The sequence below is a fragment of the Passer montanus genome, unplaced genomic scaffold (genome assembly GCF_014805655.1).
Source record: "Passer montanus isolate IOZ18808 unplaced genomic scaffold, ASM1480565v1 scaffold79, whole genome shotgun sequence".
NCBI classification, from domain to species: Eukaryota; Metazoa; Chordata; class Aves; order Passeriformes; family Passeridae; genus Passer; species Passer montanus.
Genome location: NW_024373145.1, coordinates 1,283,022 through 1,301,539, shown reverse-complemented (window position 1 = coordinate 1,301,539; position 18,518 = coordinate 1,283,022). Strand labels below are relative to the sequence as shown.

General features: G+C 42.5%; 1 protein-coding gene across 2 annotated transcripts in view; it reads right to left on the bottom strand.

Moving 5' to 3' along the window:
- The window catches only part of MCM9 (minichromosome maintenance 9 homologous recombination repair factor), a 48,060-nt gene extending 30,612 nt beyond the window's left edge, over window positions 1–17,448 (bottom strand). For both annotated transcript variants that reach the window (XR_005630135.1, XM_039731559.1), the window contains exons 1-6: window positions 17,110–17,448; window positions 13,040–13,356; window positions 11,316–11,397; window positions 10,173–10,373; window positions 7,887–8,012; window positions 6,549–6,668 (exon numbers count right to left, since the gene is read on the bottom strand). Coding sequence is in view for 1 of the 2 variants with exons in the window: in XM_039731559.1 (XP_039587493.1) it covers window positions 6,549–6,668; window positions 7,887–8,012; window positions 10,173–10,373; window positions 11,316–11,397; window positions 13,040–13,356; window positions 17,110–17,419 (1,156 nt within the window). In the remaining variant the exon portion in view is untranslated. The remainder of the gene's footprint in view (window positions 1–6,548; window positions 6,669–7,886; window positions 8,013–10,172; window positions 10,374–11,315; window positions 11,398–13,039; window positions 13,357–17,109) is intronic.
- Window positions 17,449–18,518: the final 1,070 nt, after the last annotated feature.

The window sequence follows — 18,518 nt, the reverse complement described above, 5'->3', positions numbered from 1 at the left end:
ACCCACCATTAGCAGGAACAATAATGCTGAGCTTGGTGGCAGTTGGTGATGAACAGCCCTGCCTCATGGTCTTTGCAAGATAAATGGCATATCTATGATTTTTGAGAGGCTGAGTCCCTCAGGTCTTTGCAACTTTGTCCAGATCTTAGCAATCCATACACCCTGCCTTCTTAGTATTGCATTTCCTGACAAAATCACATTCCAGAGACAATTTGAGGAACCAACTTCCAGTCCCCCAGAGACTTCAGGAAATATCACGGCACAGACATAGTGCTGTTAAAAGATAGAATGCGTGTAGGGCATCTGTAAAGACTTGTCCCTGATCTCTGAATGTTTTAAAAGAGCAGGTCTGTGCATGTGACACAGCCAACCAGTACTGACATCAGAGCATTGCAATTTCAAGGTTGAAGATGTTTTCACTTTGCCACAAACCTTTACTTGCAGAGGCCACCAAGATGCAAAGCAATGCTGCAGATTCTGCTGACAGGACTGGTGATGTATCTGACTGTGTTTTCATCTCAGACAGGCAGACCATTAGAAGACTGTTATTCATGTACAAAGAATGTGGATCAACATGGATGAAAAATATGTGTGGTTTTCATGTCTAGCTTGGAAAAAAGTTGTCCCTCAGCTTATAGTCATTGATCTATTCAGGCATCACCTTCAATCTGAATTACTATGACACTTTGGTTTGAAGGAGGCAAAATAGTTCTAGCTCCATCAAAATGGAGACTAGTGAAATTTCATCTTTGCAAAACCACTGAAAAAGCCAACCTTCACTACCAATTCAACAATGAAGCAACTTGGAGCTTTATTACAATAACCACAGTTTATGGCTTACCAGACACTGTATTCTTGAGATGGCCGTGACAAAGTCACAAAGAAATCTGGTGATCTGATAGTCCCTTGTTTCCTTTGGAATGCCTCAGCTGCTGATTTTCTGGAAGTCAGCTCAGACTGAGAGGTAGCCACTTGTAACTAGACTGACTGTCCACTGACATCTGAAAATGCTGGTAGGATGGACAAGGGAGACACCCCGAACGTGCTATGCACATATACTCCTAGCATATCCTCATTTATGAGAGATGGAAAAGGACAAAGTTAACAACCTTCTGGCTTCTGTCTGGACAGCTGCAGATCCTTCACATATCTAACTACCCTACTCTTTATCCATAGCACAGACTGCAAGAGTACAGATGATCTAATTTACTTTGAGAGCCACAGAAGTTTGGTCAGGAGATGATGGGTTAATTGTTGCTGTGGTTGCTGGTTGGGGGCCTCTGCTGAGTGCCATCCAGGAAGATGCAGCAAAACTGACAACTACATGTAAGGCCTGGCAGCACGTGTGGAACTCTTCCTAGGCCCTCCCATTTCTGTTTCCAGTTACAGTTCTTCTTTAAAGTTGGTCTTGTAGTGCATGATACGAGAGCAGCGCTGGAGAAGATGGATGGAAGGCTTTTTCCTTGATTTTTGGTCTAGGCAAAAATGATCTAAGGAAGAGCCAGCTGGAGGTGCTAGGAAGGCTTTCTTAAAGGCAAACTCAAGGCTTCTACGTGGAACTTAGGAGGTCATTGCAGGGAGGGGAAGGAGGGCACATTTAAACATTTCCAGTTTAGGTAATGCAGTTTTGGAGGCATGGCTGGGCACTCATGGCTGCAGGGGTATGACTGCAGACAAGAGAAAGTCAGAGGAAAGAGGTGGGTGTGCTACACCAGCTGCAAGAAACAGCAGCTACGTGTTACCAGCAGTGTTAAGAACTGGCTGAACTGAACTGGCAGAAACTTTTACGGAATTCTTTGGTCTCCCTCCAAAACTCCCTTGGCCCCATGAGAGAAGGAGGCCAACCTTTCAAAATAAAGGTATCCTCCAGTTTGTCCTTTCTCACCTGGAGGATGGGGCAGACCTACACTTAGACGAACTGGAAAGAAGAACAGGCTTCACAGTGTGGTAAAGGAAATGCTGAAGATATCTATTATTCATCCAAAAATCAACTGCTTGAAATGCCTGCCATTTCAACAGCAGGATGAAAAAGTCTGATGAAGGCTGGCCTGGAGGTGTTAGAAGTGTGTAAGACCTGAAACCTTCAACCAACATGACAAGATACAGTTCTTGCAGTTTTTCCCATCCAAACTAACTATGGGTCTTCAGATATGAAGATGTTTTTAAAAAAACAACAATTTTTGAAGATCGGTATCTCTTGGGCTACATAATCTCTGTCATGCAGGTAGACAAGGTAAGCTCACTCAGGACAAAGCCATTTTGGAACAGCATTACTGAGAAGAAATTAAGGGAACTAAAGAAGAGATGGGACATTGTTACAAATGGGGCATGTCTAACAATATCTGATCACAGCTTTAAATTCATTTCTTCAACAAGTTTAGCAGACTTCCTATAGGGCTTTCCAGCTTGAGCACAGATGTTGAAGGAACAGCCAGTGAAGCCATGCTCAAGAAAATATTTTCAGGTTACATACTGATAGAAAATACTTCATGTACAATTATAAGTATTCAGGAAAACAATCCCATGGTAGAAGTGATGATCAGAGAAAAGTGATGACCTAAAGGCTGCATCTGTATTAATAACTTTATCAGGGACAGGGTATGAATCCATGGTGGAAAATGGTTTCCTGGCATTACTTTGACTTATGTCAACTAGGGAAGGCACATGGACAGTTCAGAGATCTACACAGAGGGAAAAATATCTCCAGTTTCAGAGTCTTGCATACCTCAGGATACTGACACCATGTACTCTATTTATAACCACAGCTGGATGGCTCATGTCAGTGGCTTTGGATTGGTTTCTAATGGATCAGAAGAGGGACGGCTGTTAGCACCTGAAGCCTGCCTAGCAGGGGAGAGCTTACCATGAAAGAAGAAAAGGGGTGATTTTCCCTTGAGTCAGTTCCCTTCAATGAAAAGAAAGGAAATCAGTAGCAAACTGCTGTTGGCATGATATGGACAGTATTAGACATGGCAAAATACCAGCAAAAAGGAAGTACTTGCAAGGCTCTGCAGAGGCTCTGGAGGAGAGGCCATAAGGGTGCATGTCACACAGCTCAGAAGGGATGTTATACAGAACTGGAGAGCCGGAGAAACAGCTGATAGTCTCCCAGATTTTTAGGCAAGCTCTTATAAATACAGTTCACAAAATTATTTAAGCAATCAATCTGTGGAGGGATGCAACACCAAACAGAATTTTCAGAAATGTGAACAGTCAAATATGCACTAGCAAGCAGCAGAATGACTCTGAGTCCTGGATGTCCACGAGCTCCAGAGCTACCAGCAACTGGCATGTGTTGGTTCCTGTTGCACACCATTCGATCACTGCAAATCTCAAGCTCCAGAGGTAAATGAAATATTTTCTTACTAGTGATTATCTCATCCAAATATACATAAGCAGCACTGTGCCTCTGGGGCCTGCAAAACAGTTTATTTAACTCAGCAGTAAGGTGAGAACTCCCAGAAAGATCTTGCTAAGCCTCCCTAAGTCTCTATCTTTATGGAAAACTGTGTATCAATTTCTAAAAATAAAAGGTAGCTGAATGACTCCCTGTGATTCTCAGATGAGAGAATGAACCAGGCTGTAAAAAAAAACAGTGTAGACAGAACAAAATAGTGGGACAGATGGTTCCCCCATCTTTCATTTACAGATCACAAGGTCCTACAGTGGTCAAACAAATTTTTACCACGGAGTTGTTGTGTGTGGGCTGGTCTGCCTGCTAACTGTCATTAAAGAGATGTGGGAGGAACAAACCCTGGTTCCTCATGTAAGTCCTAAACTTGCAGAGAATTTGCAACAGAAGATTTCTGCTAAGTGTTTGCAAGAAAAGCAGCTTAATAAAAAAAGTAAGCTCAGAAACTTATTTACTGAGTGGAGGTAAAGTTCTGCTTTTTTCAAAACAGAAAACAAATTATCTTTCAATTCTAACGGCTCTTTGCAGCACGTGGGCAGCCTAAGCATGTGGGTGAGATAGAAAGATGAAGGTCTTCCAAACCTTCAGCAAGAAAGCGGGGTTTTCTCCTGGGTTGTACTTTCTGAATCAGGTAAAACAGCACAGACTTTGTTTAGAAAGTGGAGGGGAAGGCAGGAACCTGATTGAAAAAGCAGAGGCCCAACAGCAAATTAAGGTGCAGGAGTTAGGTTACTGTTTTCTGAAATTCTGCAAGCCAATTCCAGTCACGTAGGTATGGGTTAATGGACTGCAGCAGGCACGTGATACTGCAGGGGCACAAAGTGTCATAGTGGATCTCAGAGCACAGTCTGAGATCCACTAAGGTATACCAGGAAAGAAAGAGAATTTTGGCACAAGGAGAATGTTAATGACCTAATACACTGTCTTGGTACAAATAAATACTTGTACAGAAAACCAAGTAAAACTGGTATGACACAGTTTGGGACAGAATTCTAATTCAATGCCTGTTAAATAGCTTGTGTCCTAAACCAGTACCAGATGGTAAAGGGCACAAGGTATCAGTGTACACAGAATCTTACTAAAGGCTGGTTAGATACTGGCAGTTTTCTCTAAAAGAGGGACCCAGCTTTTAGGAGTTATTTAGGGTTTACCCAATCTCAGGTGTGTCTTTTGGCCTATGTGGGCTGTAATCCCAGACCCAGCAATTAAATGCAATTCAGACTGCTTTTTATGTACAGTAAGGAACTAGCTGAAAGTGAAACTTAGAGATTTAATATTCATACACTGGAAGGAAGGATGTGCATTAGGGCTGTTCTCTCATGGGAAAGCAGAAACCGGTAATTTATGTGTTCAATTATGACAAGGAAAGTAAAGCAGTTTAATAGTTCTCCAAACTAATCTGAAGCTTCTGCACAGTGAGCAAGTTGACAAAAGTCAATGTTAGATACAGCTAGCTACAAGCAGATTCATAAGACACTCCTTGCACAGGAAAGGCAAAGAAAATAGTAATTCAAACAACATCCAAACTCCTGGTCTAGAAATTAATACCTTTGTCTAGCAGTTCTAGCCATGAAAAGGTTCCCTGAAATTAAATTAGGTTAATAAGATTCCTTGCTAGGCACTCAAGTTTCACTTGTGATAACAGTCCTGAAGAATTCTAAAGTAGAAATCTGGTGCTGCTGTCAGATTTTGGAAAAAAGGACTGAGAGAAGTTTTTTAAAAATAAGGAATATTTAAGTGAAATATGGATGATCTAGAGGCCCAAGACAATCCTTCACTGAGATGAAACTTTACCTCCACACATCATTAGTGCACATATACCACAGTAAGCATATAAACTGAATAATTTGTTTTCAGGGACATGCCTTTGAACCTAGCCATCATGGCTGAGCTGGAAATCAGATCATATGGAAGGTGAAGCATGGGAAGGAGACGTGGTGAAGAAGGCAACAGCAACATCAGAGACTGAGAGCAAGGGACACAGGAAATCACTTCTTACAAAAATGGGCAAAGCCACACTGAAATACATGGCAAAATTTCATTCCAGGTCACTGCGAGTCCCCTAGCAAACCTGAAATTATCCAGACTGTTCTCAATTCTTAACACAGAACAAAAAGTGGAGAAAAGATTATGCTAAGCCAAAATTTTCTCTCTGGCTTCTCTCCAGACCTATTTGTTAACAGTTTGAATGGAAAGTCAGAGGCGTATGTGTTTCATAACAAGTTCCCTGCACACAGGAGTGTACATGTTCAACATCATGTTCCACCTCCACAGCTATGGAAGACTCAGTATATATAGAGCTGGGGAAGATTTATCCTCTGATTCTCCCATGTACAAATAATGCTATTTCCCAGATATACAATGATAAGCAGCACTCTCTGAGAAACATTCAAGTTACATATGCTGGCTGAGACACCGGGATTTGACCCTAATTATTTTGTGATTTTGAACATACAAGTAGTATATTCATTTGTTCAAATAAAGACATTGGCAGAGGTCATCTGACCCTGTACATTGTCCCAGAAGAGCTTGCAAAGATGCCTAGCATTGAAAGCTAGCTGGGACATACCTAAATTTAACAAAAGGAAGAAAGAGGAAAAAAAAGAAAAAAGAAGAAAAAAACCCACTTGCTCTCTGAAACCATTTTAAAACCATCTTCATGAGTAAGAAATAATTCCTCAACACAGGGGTGAATTTCCAGAAAGCAAACAGAAATCAAACTGGCACCCAGACAAAACACATAAAAGAACAGAAGAGAGGAGATTATCTGTTCAGGAGAAACCAAATGATGCTAGCTCATCACACAGCGTGAGCTCTGGAAAAGATGTCATATTTGTCATAGCTGGGAAATGCTAAAAATACAGGTCCAGATCACTCTCTGCTAGCAAAACACTGAGAGGTGTCTCTGGATGAGGCTTGTCAGGCTCCCTGCTAGAAGCTCATCACAGTCCTTCATGGATACAGACAAAGGGGCAGGACTGCAGAGAGTCAGATCAGGCCTCACATGCCTCCACAGCAGTTCTCTGCTTCAACTGTGCTCATAACAAGCTGAGCACAAATGTTCACACATGTAGAAGGCTTCTATACAAACATACCTGCGTGAGAGATAACCTGTTACAGCTGAAGAAGCACATACCTGCACTTGTGGACCCAATTCCTGCTGTAAGCACAGAGCGTGGCATAATCTTTACTGCATACTTGAGGAACTGAGATTTCCCTGTACCTGGGTCTCCAACCAACAGAAGATGTGATTCACCTTGGGGGAAAACAGTGATGTAGGAGCAGACAGTTCATATACAGACAAACATTGACACAAAATGCTCAAATTAACTATGTGTCATATTCACCTAAATTTAGCACTATATATACATTAAAATACGTATTTCTGCACTATTTTTGGTGTGATAAATACATTGTTTAATAAAGTTATCTAGACACAAATATTTACAATTAAGTATTTGTGAAGTGTTTGCAGGTATTTGACACTTCCAGTAATATAAGTTCTTACATTTTAGAATGCTCATTTCTCAGACTCAGTTCATTCTTGAATATAAAACAGAAGGATACCAGGTTTTAGTTACCATTCCACTATTCAGTAATTGCAAAATGGACTAATAAAATCAGCAGGATGTTTTGTTTAATTAATTCTTTGCCAACAGTTACACAACTTTGTATTTTCCTAACAATGAAATTACAAAAGTAAATAATTCAGCTGCTACAATCTCAGTAAAGTGGTCTAAAATTTTTTCACTGTTTTCTTACAAAATTCAACTTCAATTCAAATATAAAGTCTATAATTTTATTTAGCTGTTAGAGCATTGAGAAAATCCTGTATTTGTATACAGAGACATACTTTTGAAAATTATTATGACCTACATAGATTATGACCTGTGTACCACCTGGCACATGGCATATTTGCCATCTAATAGCAACAGAAGGGGAATCAGCAGGCAGGTAACTTGGAGTTACAAGACTAAGTGAGATGTGGTGACAATCACAGATGGAAAAGTCTGGCATTAGGAAGTAAAATTAATCTTTTAATTTTTCCTTTTAACGTACTATACTGATCTGCATTAAGGAAACATTAAGATTCTATCCTTTGATGCCAAATACTGCTGGGAATATTCTACTAGAAATAAATTCAAAATGTCACTTATACAATAAAAAGTGAGATGTTTCAGATAAAATAGCTGCCTTTAATAGTCTATCTAATGGAAACCCGAAAGTCTGCTTCTATTGGGTTTTATTTGGGAAAAATTAAAGTAAAAAGAGGAAGTCTAGACACCCACTTTAACTTGTCTGAGATTTTCGAAGAATAGTCAAAATTGATTAAAACTTGTTCTCAAGAAAATGGGACGATTATGCTTCCAAGTTCTCACTGGTTTGATTTTGGAAGGGTGGAGGGGATGTCGGTGAGGACAGGGAAGGGAATGACTGTTACAAAGGATGTGATACTTTTAGAAACAACACAAACCTCTGGTTCGAGTTCCAGCCGCATCAGTCCTCTGCACACCACCAGCAAGCACCATGGCTACAGCCAGCTTCACCAGGTACAATCCAAAAACTTGAGGACATAAGCTAGCCAAAATTTCATTCCTCCCTAAAACAGGAGCAAAAATGGCATTCAGCAGAGTTAAAACTTGGTTTGCCATGGACTCCCATGTACACTGACAAATAATATGGGCAAGAACAGTAAGGTAGGAAGGAGATTTAATTTTTTTTTTCTTTAAATGAGACCTAGAGCAGTTGTTTGATTCAAACTTCCTTCATGAAACAGAAGTTAAGTAAGTCACAATCATAAGCAGCAAAGCCAATCCTATTGCAATTTAAGGAATGAAATGCCATCATTCTTTTGTTTTACATTTACAAGTGTAGAAGCAATGAAACCTAAAAGTTTACAGATTTAAAAATGCCCCCTTGAAAACTGGCATGTCGTACATTTAAGAAAACTTCTAGCACTTATTTTGCCTTAAATCTGTGTACACAGTGTGCTCATTTTCTCATTGTTACCCTCCTTCTCCTTTGATCCCTCTGTGTCACAGGTCCCCCTCCTCCTCCCTACTATAGTCTCTTTCCAGCAGCAGAATATTTCAATCTGCTCTGAAATTGCTGATGGTGTGGAAGATATGTAACAGGATTAATTCTGTTCTTTGAGATTATGACACTACCAGCACGTAAAGGGTCTCAGGTTGTATGCCATGTGTTACTTCCATTGCTAGGGAATAAAAGAGAGTGACCCATTTTGAGAGCTTAACTGCATGTTTTGAATTTAGATGCAAGTACATAGTACTGGAAAAATAGAGGGGCCTAATGGATGATCTGAGGTATACATGTTTAATTTGGACGTCTTCTGAAGGAATTAACACAGCTTTGTTAATCCAAAAGTGAAATTTTAACAACATTGTTCAGCCACACACTGCTCAAGATTTAACTTCACAGTTAGGAGTTAGATCATTAAATGACTGACATAAAATGCAATAGTAGCTATCATTATCTCTTGAAAAACAGTACAGGTACACACACATTCTGTGGCCTCAGACTCCTAAGATTTGATCTTTGCCCTCAATTTCAACTCAAATTCAGACAAACAGACTGGAACAGACACCTTGGGCAGTCAGGGTCCTTCTAATTTCCGCCTCAACTTTCTTGTAGCCACTTCAAATTTATTCATTCAGAATGGGTAATATTAGATAAAATCACATTGCTCCCTGCAGGCTTCCAAAATTTGTCTTGAGAATGAAAGATTAAAAGGGACCTTCAAAGAAGATCCCGAGTTACTTTCTGAACAGTTCTAACGACAGTGATAAGAAATATTCTCGTTCCAAATAGCAGAAGGAAGAATGTTATCATTCCAAACAGCAGGAAGCTAGCAATTAAATTGCTTTCCAGGAAATGCAGTTCTGAAGAATCTTTAACATTGACAGGATCTACACTTTCTTATTGTGAGCAGGCTCATTTGTGGGAGGTTCCCACCTGCTTTTCCTCCTGTTTGTCTTTAAAGAAGAAAGACTAAGCCTTTTCCAGGGCTTTACAAAACAGACTGTCAGCCTCATAAAAGTTCAGTGATGGAGACCCTAAAGAGTCCATTGAGCTTCTGCAGAGTTGAGTAGAAGGCACTCAGATTATGGAGAGGGACAGAGTTCCAGACAGAACTACTGGTAATTCCAAGTTGGCTGACTGTGGACCATGGTAAGTTTAGGAGCCAGCATCCTGAACACTGACTGTTCTGGAAGCCATCGTGAATTGGAAGGCTCCCCTGCACCTAACTCAAGGACCTAGGCATGCCAGAGATGTGTTAGAGATGGGATGTGCTAATCCCTATGGTAAAGATTCAGAGCTTCACTTGGGATGCAGAGACAGTGTGTCAGCTCTCTCACCCCAGAAGCAACAGCTGTGCTGACTAAAGGCAGATCTGGTCCACACTATTTCTTCTGAGAAGCATGCTTCTTCTTTCTGGATTATAAAACTTTTTTTTTCTCTTATATTTACATTCAATTTCTTGATTGATAAATGTTCCAAAAAAGACTTGAATAGAAAGCTCAGAGGATGAAGATCAATGCAGTAGGTTTCGTACTTTCTTTCACCCCTACCCCAGTAATATTAAAGTAAGAATTTTGTATTCTTGTGAAAAAATATATTCTTGATAAATGGGTGGTGAGATAGGATAATGGAGGGAAAATGTGTTCAGTCACTGTGTTTTCACTCCTGATTTTATCTCTATCCAATCAAGAGTCCTATTTAAAAGCTTTCAGCCACTAACCTGCTAAGGGATCATTCCTATGCCTTTCCCAGAAGTCTTCAAATTCCTTGCGAACTTCTTCATCAATTACAACCCCTGCTAGCTGCTCGTTGTTCACTTTAACATAGTTGGCTTTTAAAACAAGCTCCAAGTCACAGCGTGCACCCTCATGGAAAGGTTTCCACCTTTGCATTACCACTCCATACACTGTGATGTCATCTCCTAGAGGTAACAACAAAAAATAGTAAAATAACATCTGACTTGAAACATGCAGACACTTCAGCACAATTGTAATGCACAACAACATGATCTAGATTCTGTGTTACAGTTAACAAGGTTAAAAAATGTAACAACAAAAAGCAAAACCTCCTGCACTTACTGGAAGTATAAAACAAAGATAAGGTAGGTTGCTTAAGTCTGTGGTAGGAAGTTGTTAGGTCTGTCCACTTCTGTTTAAGGGAGGTGAATTCTTAAAGATAAACCTCTGCTTGTTTCCTTTTTTAGAAGAGAGGAATTCCTGGCAAACTGTAGAAGGTCTTTCAATTAGATTGATTATACAAAAAAAGAATTAGTCAAAGCTTGTTTGGCTTCCGTAACCTTTGTGATGAACCCCAGAATCATTTGTTAACATTCCGAGTAGAGCATTCTTCTGAGAAAGTACAACCACAAATTAATTTCTTGTGGAAATGTGCCTATCTGAGAATTTTTAGTCCACTCTCCACGCATCCTCCTGCCAACAAGCTTCTTCTTTGAATGCCAAGTAGCTTTTTGTACCTTCAGTACTCCTTAGACAGGAAGTCAGGTTTCCTGGCTCTCCAAATCTATGGAGGGGCATCTCATGCTGTGTGATCCAATCTCCTGGGGAGGTTTGGTGTTCTACACTAACAAGGTTTAATGTACTTTCTGTATGTCACAACACATTACTTATTGAAACTGATCTGTCAAACAGTCAAGATGTAACCTGACATGGGGGGTGCATGACATTTTCTGGAATGGTCATCAGCTGCCACACTAACATTCAGCCTGAAACAGCAACGTGACAGACAAACACACCTCATTCGAGGAGCCCCCGGCACTGACAGCCACCTGACAGAGGTTCATCTCAAATGGAAAACTAAAAATGCTTGTGGGTACAGACATAGGTAATTCATGCTATATCCTCACCAGATTTGCAACTGTCCACCAAGTCATCTTCCAGAACAACCACCATGCAACGAGGGATGCTTCCAACAGACAGCCTCTGAACCTAGAGGATGGAAAGGAAAAGCACTTCTTAAGAACTGCACCTTTCAAAAGCCTTTAATTTACAGCTGCTCTAGCCTGTGGTCCTTTCCTGGAACTGAGGTCAGTCTTGCTTTTTACCACAAAACTTACAGTAAGAATGCCAATGCTGCCCTGAACTTAACAATGAAAGTTTAATGCTGATATTAAAGGAAATGGGATTGAGTATTAAATTGGCAGAAGGTGCTCAGTGTTGGGAGATCCTGTGTGATTTCAATATCTTGTTGAAGAAAGCTCACTAAAAGATTATTTGAAAGACCAATTTTTTTAAAAAAATTATAGTTTGAGTTATTACTAGGTACTTCTTTAATACGTAAAGTTGACTTTGGGTACTGAAGCATGTGCATGGGTTAGATAATGCTTTGCTGAATTAGACACTGAGTGAATATTCTCTGTATTTTCCTGGTATTTAACCATGTCTTGACAGTTTGAGATTAAGTTTACACCTAGGTGTCAGGGATTAAATCAAAACCAGGAAAACCCAAATACATATTGACAAATGTGCCACTAACTCCTGTAATTCTTTTCTTTTCTCCAGGGCAAAGTCTGTGCAATCTTGTCACAGTCCATTTCCAACAATCTTTCCATTTACACTCAGAGCTTGCAATAGTTTTGAGAATATCCACTGCACAAGAACAACAGTCAGAAGTACCTTTTCATTCTGCAGCCCAGGTCATACATGCCAAAATTCTAAATGCATTCACTCTCTGGTGCCTAGGAAGGTTAATTCACCCTTGTGTATTATCTAAATGGCCACAGGCAGTTCACATCACTGTCAGTACTGATGGCACATGCACAGTTACTTGCAGAGCTCAGTAGGAAACATAAGGGAAATTCACTCTTAGTTTAACTTTACTGTTTTTAACAAGCCCATGTTGCTGAAAATTCTTCCTACCAGTGAGATCTGTGTGTCATACAGTATAACAAAATCTAAGTTATAGAGATTTCCCATATGTCAGAAACAATCATTATATGTTCATGCAATATAGGACTTATTTCCTAGAAAGTTTATTCCTTTACATTTTTTGGTATTCTGAAATTTTAAGATCTTAATTTCTAACTTCACACATTTCTCCTCCACCTTGTCTTTACTTCCACCCACGGTTACCATCCAAAAACAAATGCAAATTCTGTATGCAGGTTCTCTAAGGATCACATTTGCAATAACTGTTGAGTTCAATATTGGCTGAAGGGAAGAACACTTGCAGACACCATGTACTGACCACACTGCACAGCTACAGCTGGCCCTGCCAACACTGGGCTAGCTTTAGTGCTCAGAACCAGTATTGAACATCAGCATCATGCACAGGAAGTGCTTAGAGAAAAAATGCACACTTGGTGTCACAGGGATTCAACATGGAATGGAATTTCATCTATGGAAATTTCATCTATTCCCTTACTGCTGCTGTTTTGCACAATATCTAATGGAATTACCCAGTAACAGAAGTATGGTCTACATGTTGGCTTAATTTTTAATTCTTTGACCGGAAATCTCTGACCAATGGGTTACCTGGCTTCTTTCAGTCATCTCTGGCACTTGTTTTAAACAGTAGACATCTATACTGTTATACCTTCCCCTTTTATCTACGGGGATTTTTTTTCCTTACCTGTTCCTGAATTTTGATTTCTTGATAGTCCCTGCAGCAGGTGGGAGAAGAGGTAGTTCCAGAGAGACACATGAACTTGGTTGAGTTGCAGCCTTCTTCATTGAGACAGGCTGCTGGACGACAGAATGCATAGTACTGCTCAAAGTCAGCCTTGACAGCAAACACGTGCTTGCACTTGTTGCAGATGTAACTCCGCTCAAACTCCAACACCTTCACCGAACTGGTACGTATGACAGTCCCAGTAACAGACAGAAAGTGCCCCACATCCTTGGATTTAGGAATGTGCTCTCGAGTCAGCTCTGGGCAAACAGGCAAACCTGTTAGACAGAAACATGTGCAGCATAAGGCTATGCTTATCAAACAAGGACTTACAATGCAATTAAACAGAAATACTAGAAAACATGCCAGACACATAAACAGCAGCCATTGTTATTAGTGTTTCATAAACATGATTCAACTATTCATCTGTTGTACCATAAATCTGATTCACTGTCCTCAGATGGTGAAAATCATCAGACACTGAGCACTAGCTGAAAACGCTGCCAGTTTACTCTCCCACTCTTGCCAAGGGGTGAATAGTCATGAACAGTTTCCATTCATGGAAACAGATCCTGATGTTCTCATATCTATTAATTCAGATGTTCTTTTTGCAGATGCCATTTATTCTACAATTGGTTTATCTGAATGGCAAATTTTTCGTTATGCTACTTAATTGTGGACCAATGTTATTCCCACAGGTAAACAGGTGTAGCTGTGTGAATATTGTGTGAATTCTCAAGTCCAGGCAAACTCATAGCTGGAGAGCATTTGACCTTAAATCCACACTGCATACCAGCAAACCTCGAGCACAAGGAAGATAGCATAAAAAGAATGTAAAGGGGGTATGAACACAGCCAAAGCAAAGTCACTTGTATATTCAAATGCATAGTGACAGGACACTTTCCACTTGCTCTCCCTTAATTCCAGCCCAGCAGCCAGTTCAGTCGTGTGCTGATCCTGCTCCAGTGATCACCCATCACTTGGCACCAGAGTGGCTGAAATCCTCAGGAAGATTAATCTCAACAACTTACTAAGTCTTTATAAAAGTAAATGGTCTTGAAATGCTCACCTGAGCAAAATATTGCCTACTCAGAAATTAGTAATGGACTACGAGATATGAATAATTATAAACTTAATTTCTTATCTTTACTTCCAAAATATTTTGAAATATTTTCTACAGAGATGTAAAACTACAAATCTGCTAGGAAATAATGTTTCTAAGGGGACCAAAACTATTTGTGCATTTAGGTCAAATCTTCTCAGTGACTTTGGTTGAAAAAAAAAAAAGTAATATTTATTTCAGTATTATTCAAACCCAAATTCCTTATTTCAGACATGCAGAAACATTCCAGTTTGATGCTTTTAAGCAACACTTGATCTTCCGCTTTTGTTGAAAGAAAATATTTTTAACTGTTGAACTAATTTTAAAAGGAATGAGAATAAAGTAGAAAAAGTAGAACTAAATAATCAGGATGAAGTATTTTGTAGAACTGCAAACAATTTTTTCTGTTTGACTCTAATAAAGCTATTTAAATGTTCTACCGAGCCTGTTGAAATTTTCATTCTACCACAGATTTGCATTTCTAATCAGTTCAGGGGAAAAAAATCCGTTATTTCTCCACCTGTTTTGGCTTTTTTTTTTCCTTACTTCAGTATTGCTACCCCTGAAAAAGCTTTGCAAAATGCATCACTTCTTACACTAGAGAGAGCTGCAGCACTGTTGTCAGGATATATGATGATCATCTCTGTGAATTTTGAAGAGACAAGAGTCTAAATGTGACAAAAAGAGCCTTCATTCTGATCATACTAGACTGCTTGACAAATTCTTTAATTGAGTATGTGCCTCTTTGAATCAACTTTACTGTATTAGTCACAAAAAAGCTATTAAAAACATCAGAAGCAGCTTGGCCTTCAGTAACAAACACAGTGGTGCTCAGGCTAATGATAAATAAGGAAAAATAATTTAATTGATATGTAGCAGAAAGTAGAAGCTATACAACCAAATCCCTGCAATGCTGAAATTCAGATAAAGAACTTTTACTTTCTTCAGTGAACTCAGGGCAATTATCCATTATTAATTACTGCATACCCACACTCCTTCCATCCTTTTTTGAACCCCAAGATGCCCTGTCCATATTGGTAGAAGGTGTTGAGATTGTTTCTTATATGTGGTATATGCAAAATCACTTCTCCTCACTTAATTCCAAGCCTGACACACAGATACCATCACCCACACTCAGGGTAGTTGCCTGCTGCTCCCACCAAGAACAGTGCACCACGTTCTCATTCCTTCCTTATCTGACATGGGAATGGGACTCCAGGATGAGTATCCTGAAGATAATCAGCACTCACTTAAAAGGTAACAGTATCATGGGAAAATTCGGGTGGAAAAAAGGCTACAGAAAATGTAGGTTATTTCTTTTGTTTAGTGAGCCTTTCAGTGGTACAGAACATTAACCAAATTCTGTGGACAGATGTTATTTTGATCCAGCTGGACCTCTCAAGGATAACTTCCCCTGTTCTTCACCAACTTCTCTCCAGCTTATGGATAGAATTATCTGTGACTCTGCTGACTGAATTCTTCTACCAATGATCAGTCAGATTTGCTTTTATCAGTTACTAAAACTATTTGATCAAGGGGGCTAATTTTGCCAGAGGTTGATAAGGGAATATTTAGACAAAACATCACTGTGGGAGGAATGATCAGCTCCAGCAGGAGGCTGACAAGAGGAAAAGGAACATCTTAAAGACACCACTGAGTGAGTCATACAGACACCTCCTTGCTGTATTCCTTCTAATACTTCCTGGAAGCTTTCCAAATAATCACACCTGGAGTCTTTTTTCATGCTGGAGCCCTGAATGATGTAAATGCATCTCAGAACACTAGGAGGAAGGTTTTACCTGATTCCTGCTTTCATAGGTACAGGAAGGTGCTTGAGGTCAAATTTTACCACAAGAGGCCATCCTTTTACCTCACATACTCAGCAGCTGTGTACAAGCTCCTCAGCACCACAGGCTAAATGTACTTCTGATGTATGCATTGTCATTACAATTCCATTTTTATGGAAACTCACTGGAATGAAACACAGGCCTATTTAACAACTGATTTATCCAAATTCAAGCTGCCAAAAGACTGAATGATCATAAGCTACTCCACAACAGGGCAGGGGAGGGAAATACAGGCTGCCAACTCTTGGCTTTGCAGACTGTTGCTCCAAATTGTTGTGATCAGAAATGACCAGAAGGGATGGTGCCACTGCTGACCCAGTTTCCCACAACAGGCAAAAAAGACATTTCAATCCCAGAACCTGCACTCCACATTTACCAAACCTCAAAGCTACTAAAAATCTCCCAATAATAAGGAATAAGGATATATCATCTGGCAGTGAAAACTTTACTGAATCCTCCATTATTGATCACGCCTTCCAACAGTTCCCTCCAATTTTATGAGAAGCAATTGTATAACAGTTAAGCATAAAATTCAACAGTTTTGGATGAAATTGTTACAAGACAACTCAAAATTTAGACTTTGCCTCTTCTGGAAGATGGCTGGAGCCAAAAAGGACTGAGAGCCAACTGGCACAGTAGGGAAGTCAACCTGCAGTAAAACTTCAGAACTATTTATCTTTCTCTAAAACTTTTTTCTCCTTTTTTCTTTCTCCTTTTTTCTCTCTACACCTTCTGTCTAAAAGAAATAATGTAAGACCAGCTGTTGCTTTGAGGAGTCTTTGCCCTGGAAAGGCTTTAGTGTAAGCCCTGACCAGTGAGAGACACGCAGGCCAGTGGGGATGGCCACAGCTTTTCTTTGGGAGTTGGTCTACACCCATCCACGTGTTTGCAGCTCAATAAACACTAAGGATTCCCTCTGCTTCAAACACTGCAACGGCAAGAACTAAACTTGCTCATTCCACGGCGCCCCAATAGCTTGTTACAGAGCAAGGAAATTTTGGCAGCTTCCCTGAAGAGCGAAGAAAGGCTGGCAGTCCTGGCTGCGAGGCGCAGCTCTCTGCAGCCCCCGCCCCGCCACTCACCCGAGACCCTGGCGTGGAGGTTCTGCTTGAGGCTGAGCTCTGCGGGCTCCGCGCTCTCCTGCAGCGCGGCCAGCGCGGCCCGGCGCAGCGCGCTGTCGAATACCGGGAGCACCTGGCTGGGGAAGGCGTTGAAGTACTCCCCGATCTCCATGTTGGTCTCAAAGAGCGTCAAGGCGTCGACGACGACCGGGTAGTGCGCCTGGTCGTCCGGCTCCCTCAGGATGGCCAGGATTTCGTCCCTGTGGTGCTCCAGCACGTAGGACTCGAACACCTGCCCGATGAGGCTCACCTGCTCCACGCTCAGCACCATGGTGGCCCTCGCTGCGCGGGGAGGGCAGGGCGCCGGAGGCGGTCACGGCCGCGCTTCCCGCTACGGCCGCGCGGGAAACTTTGTCTTTCCCTGGGAAAAGCCCATCAAGGAGCCAGGCGAGGCGGGGCGGGGCGCGGCTCCTCAGCTCGGGCAGGGAAACCTCGTCAGGGCAGCACCTCCGCCCGCCCAGCCCGGCACCGGGACCGCGCCAGGCACCGCAGCCGGGCCGAGCCCCCCGCCCTCAGTGACGGCTCCCGCCAAGCCGGCCCGGCCCGCCCCCGCCAGCCGGTGCCGCCCTCCCGCCGGGCTGGGCGGGGAGAGGCGGAGCGCTCTTCCCGGTAGTGCGAGAAGCGAAGGCGGGCGGTTCTCGCTTCCCTCGCCGTGCCGGCGATGAGGGCAGGCGGCTGCCGCAGCCCCTTGCCCGGCCCTCCCGCTCCGGCCGCCTGCACTACGGCAAGTTTTGAAGGCGGCCGGGCAGGCGCTGCCCCAAGCGCGTCCCGTCCCGCTCAGCGCCGGGCAGCGAGGGATGCGCTGCGCTCCCTGCACCCACCCGCCGGGTGTGTGGGGTGCTCTCCCGCTCGGTACCTGCAGCGGGGCCGCCCCGCTCCCGCCGCTTCCCGCCGCGCCGCGGCAGCCCCGCAGCTCCCTCAGCCGGCGGGAGGAGCGGCTCCGTCCCCGCCCCTCCGCGCCGCTCCACGCCCGGGCCCGGCCGGCCCTGAGCGGGGCGGGGCGGCCGAGAGCGGCCGGGGCCGGGGGGGATGCCGGGGCGCTTCCCGCGGGAGAACCGGCCCGCCCGGGAGTGGGAGAGGGGCGGCAGGCCCGGCACGAGGGCGCTCCGTGGGACACTCCTGCTTCCCGGCCTCTCGGGAACAAGAGCTCCATCTGCGGCTTCTCCGTGCAGCGGTGCCGCTCTCTGCACCCCGTGGAGAGAGACGCTGCTCCTGCACAGCGTGGAGGATTGCGAGGCGGGAGAACGGGAGCTGTGGGCAGGGGAAGCCTTGAGGCAGCTGAAGCTGCTTCCTACAAGCTCCCTCTCCACCCCCGTGGGTTACACCTCGAAGTCTAAATTTGGCTTTTTTTTTGCAAGGTACAAAACCAG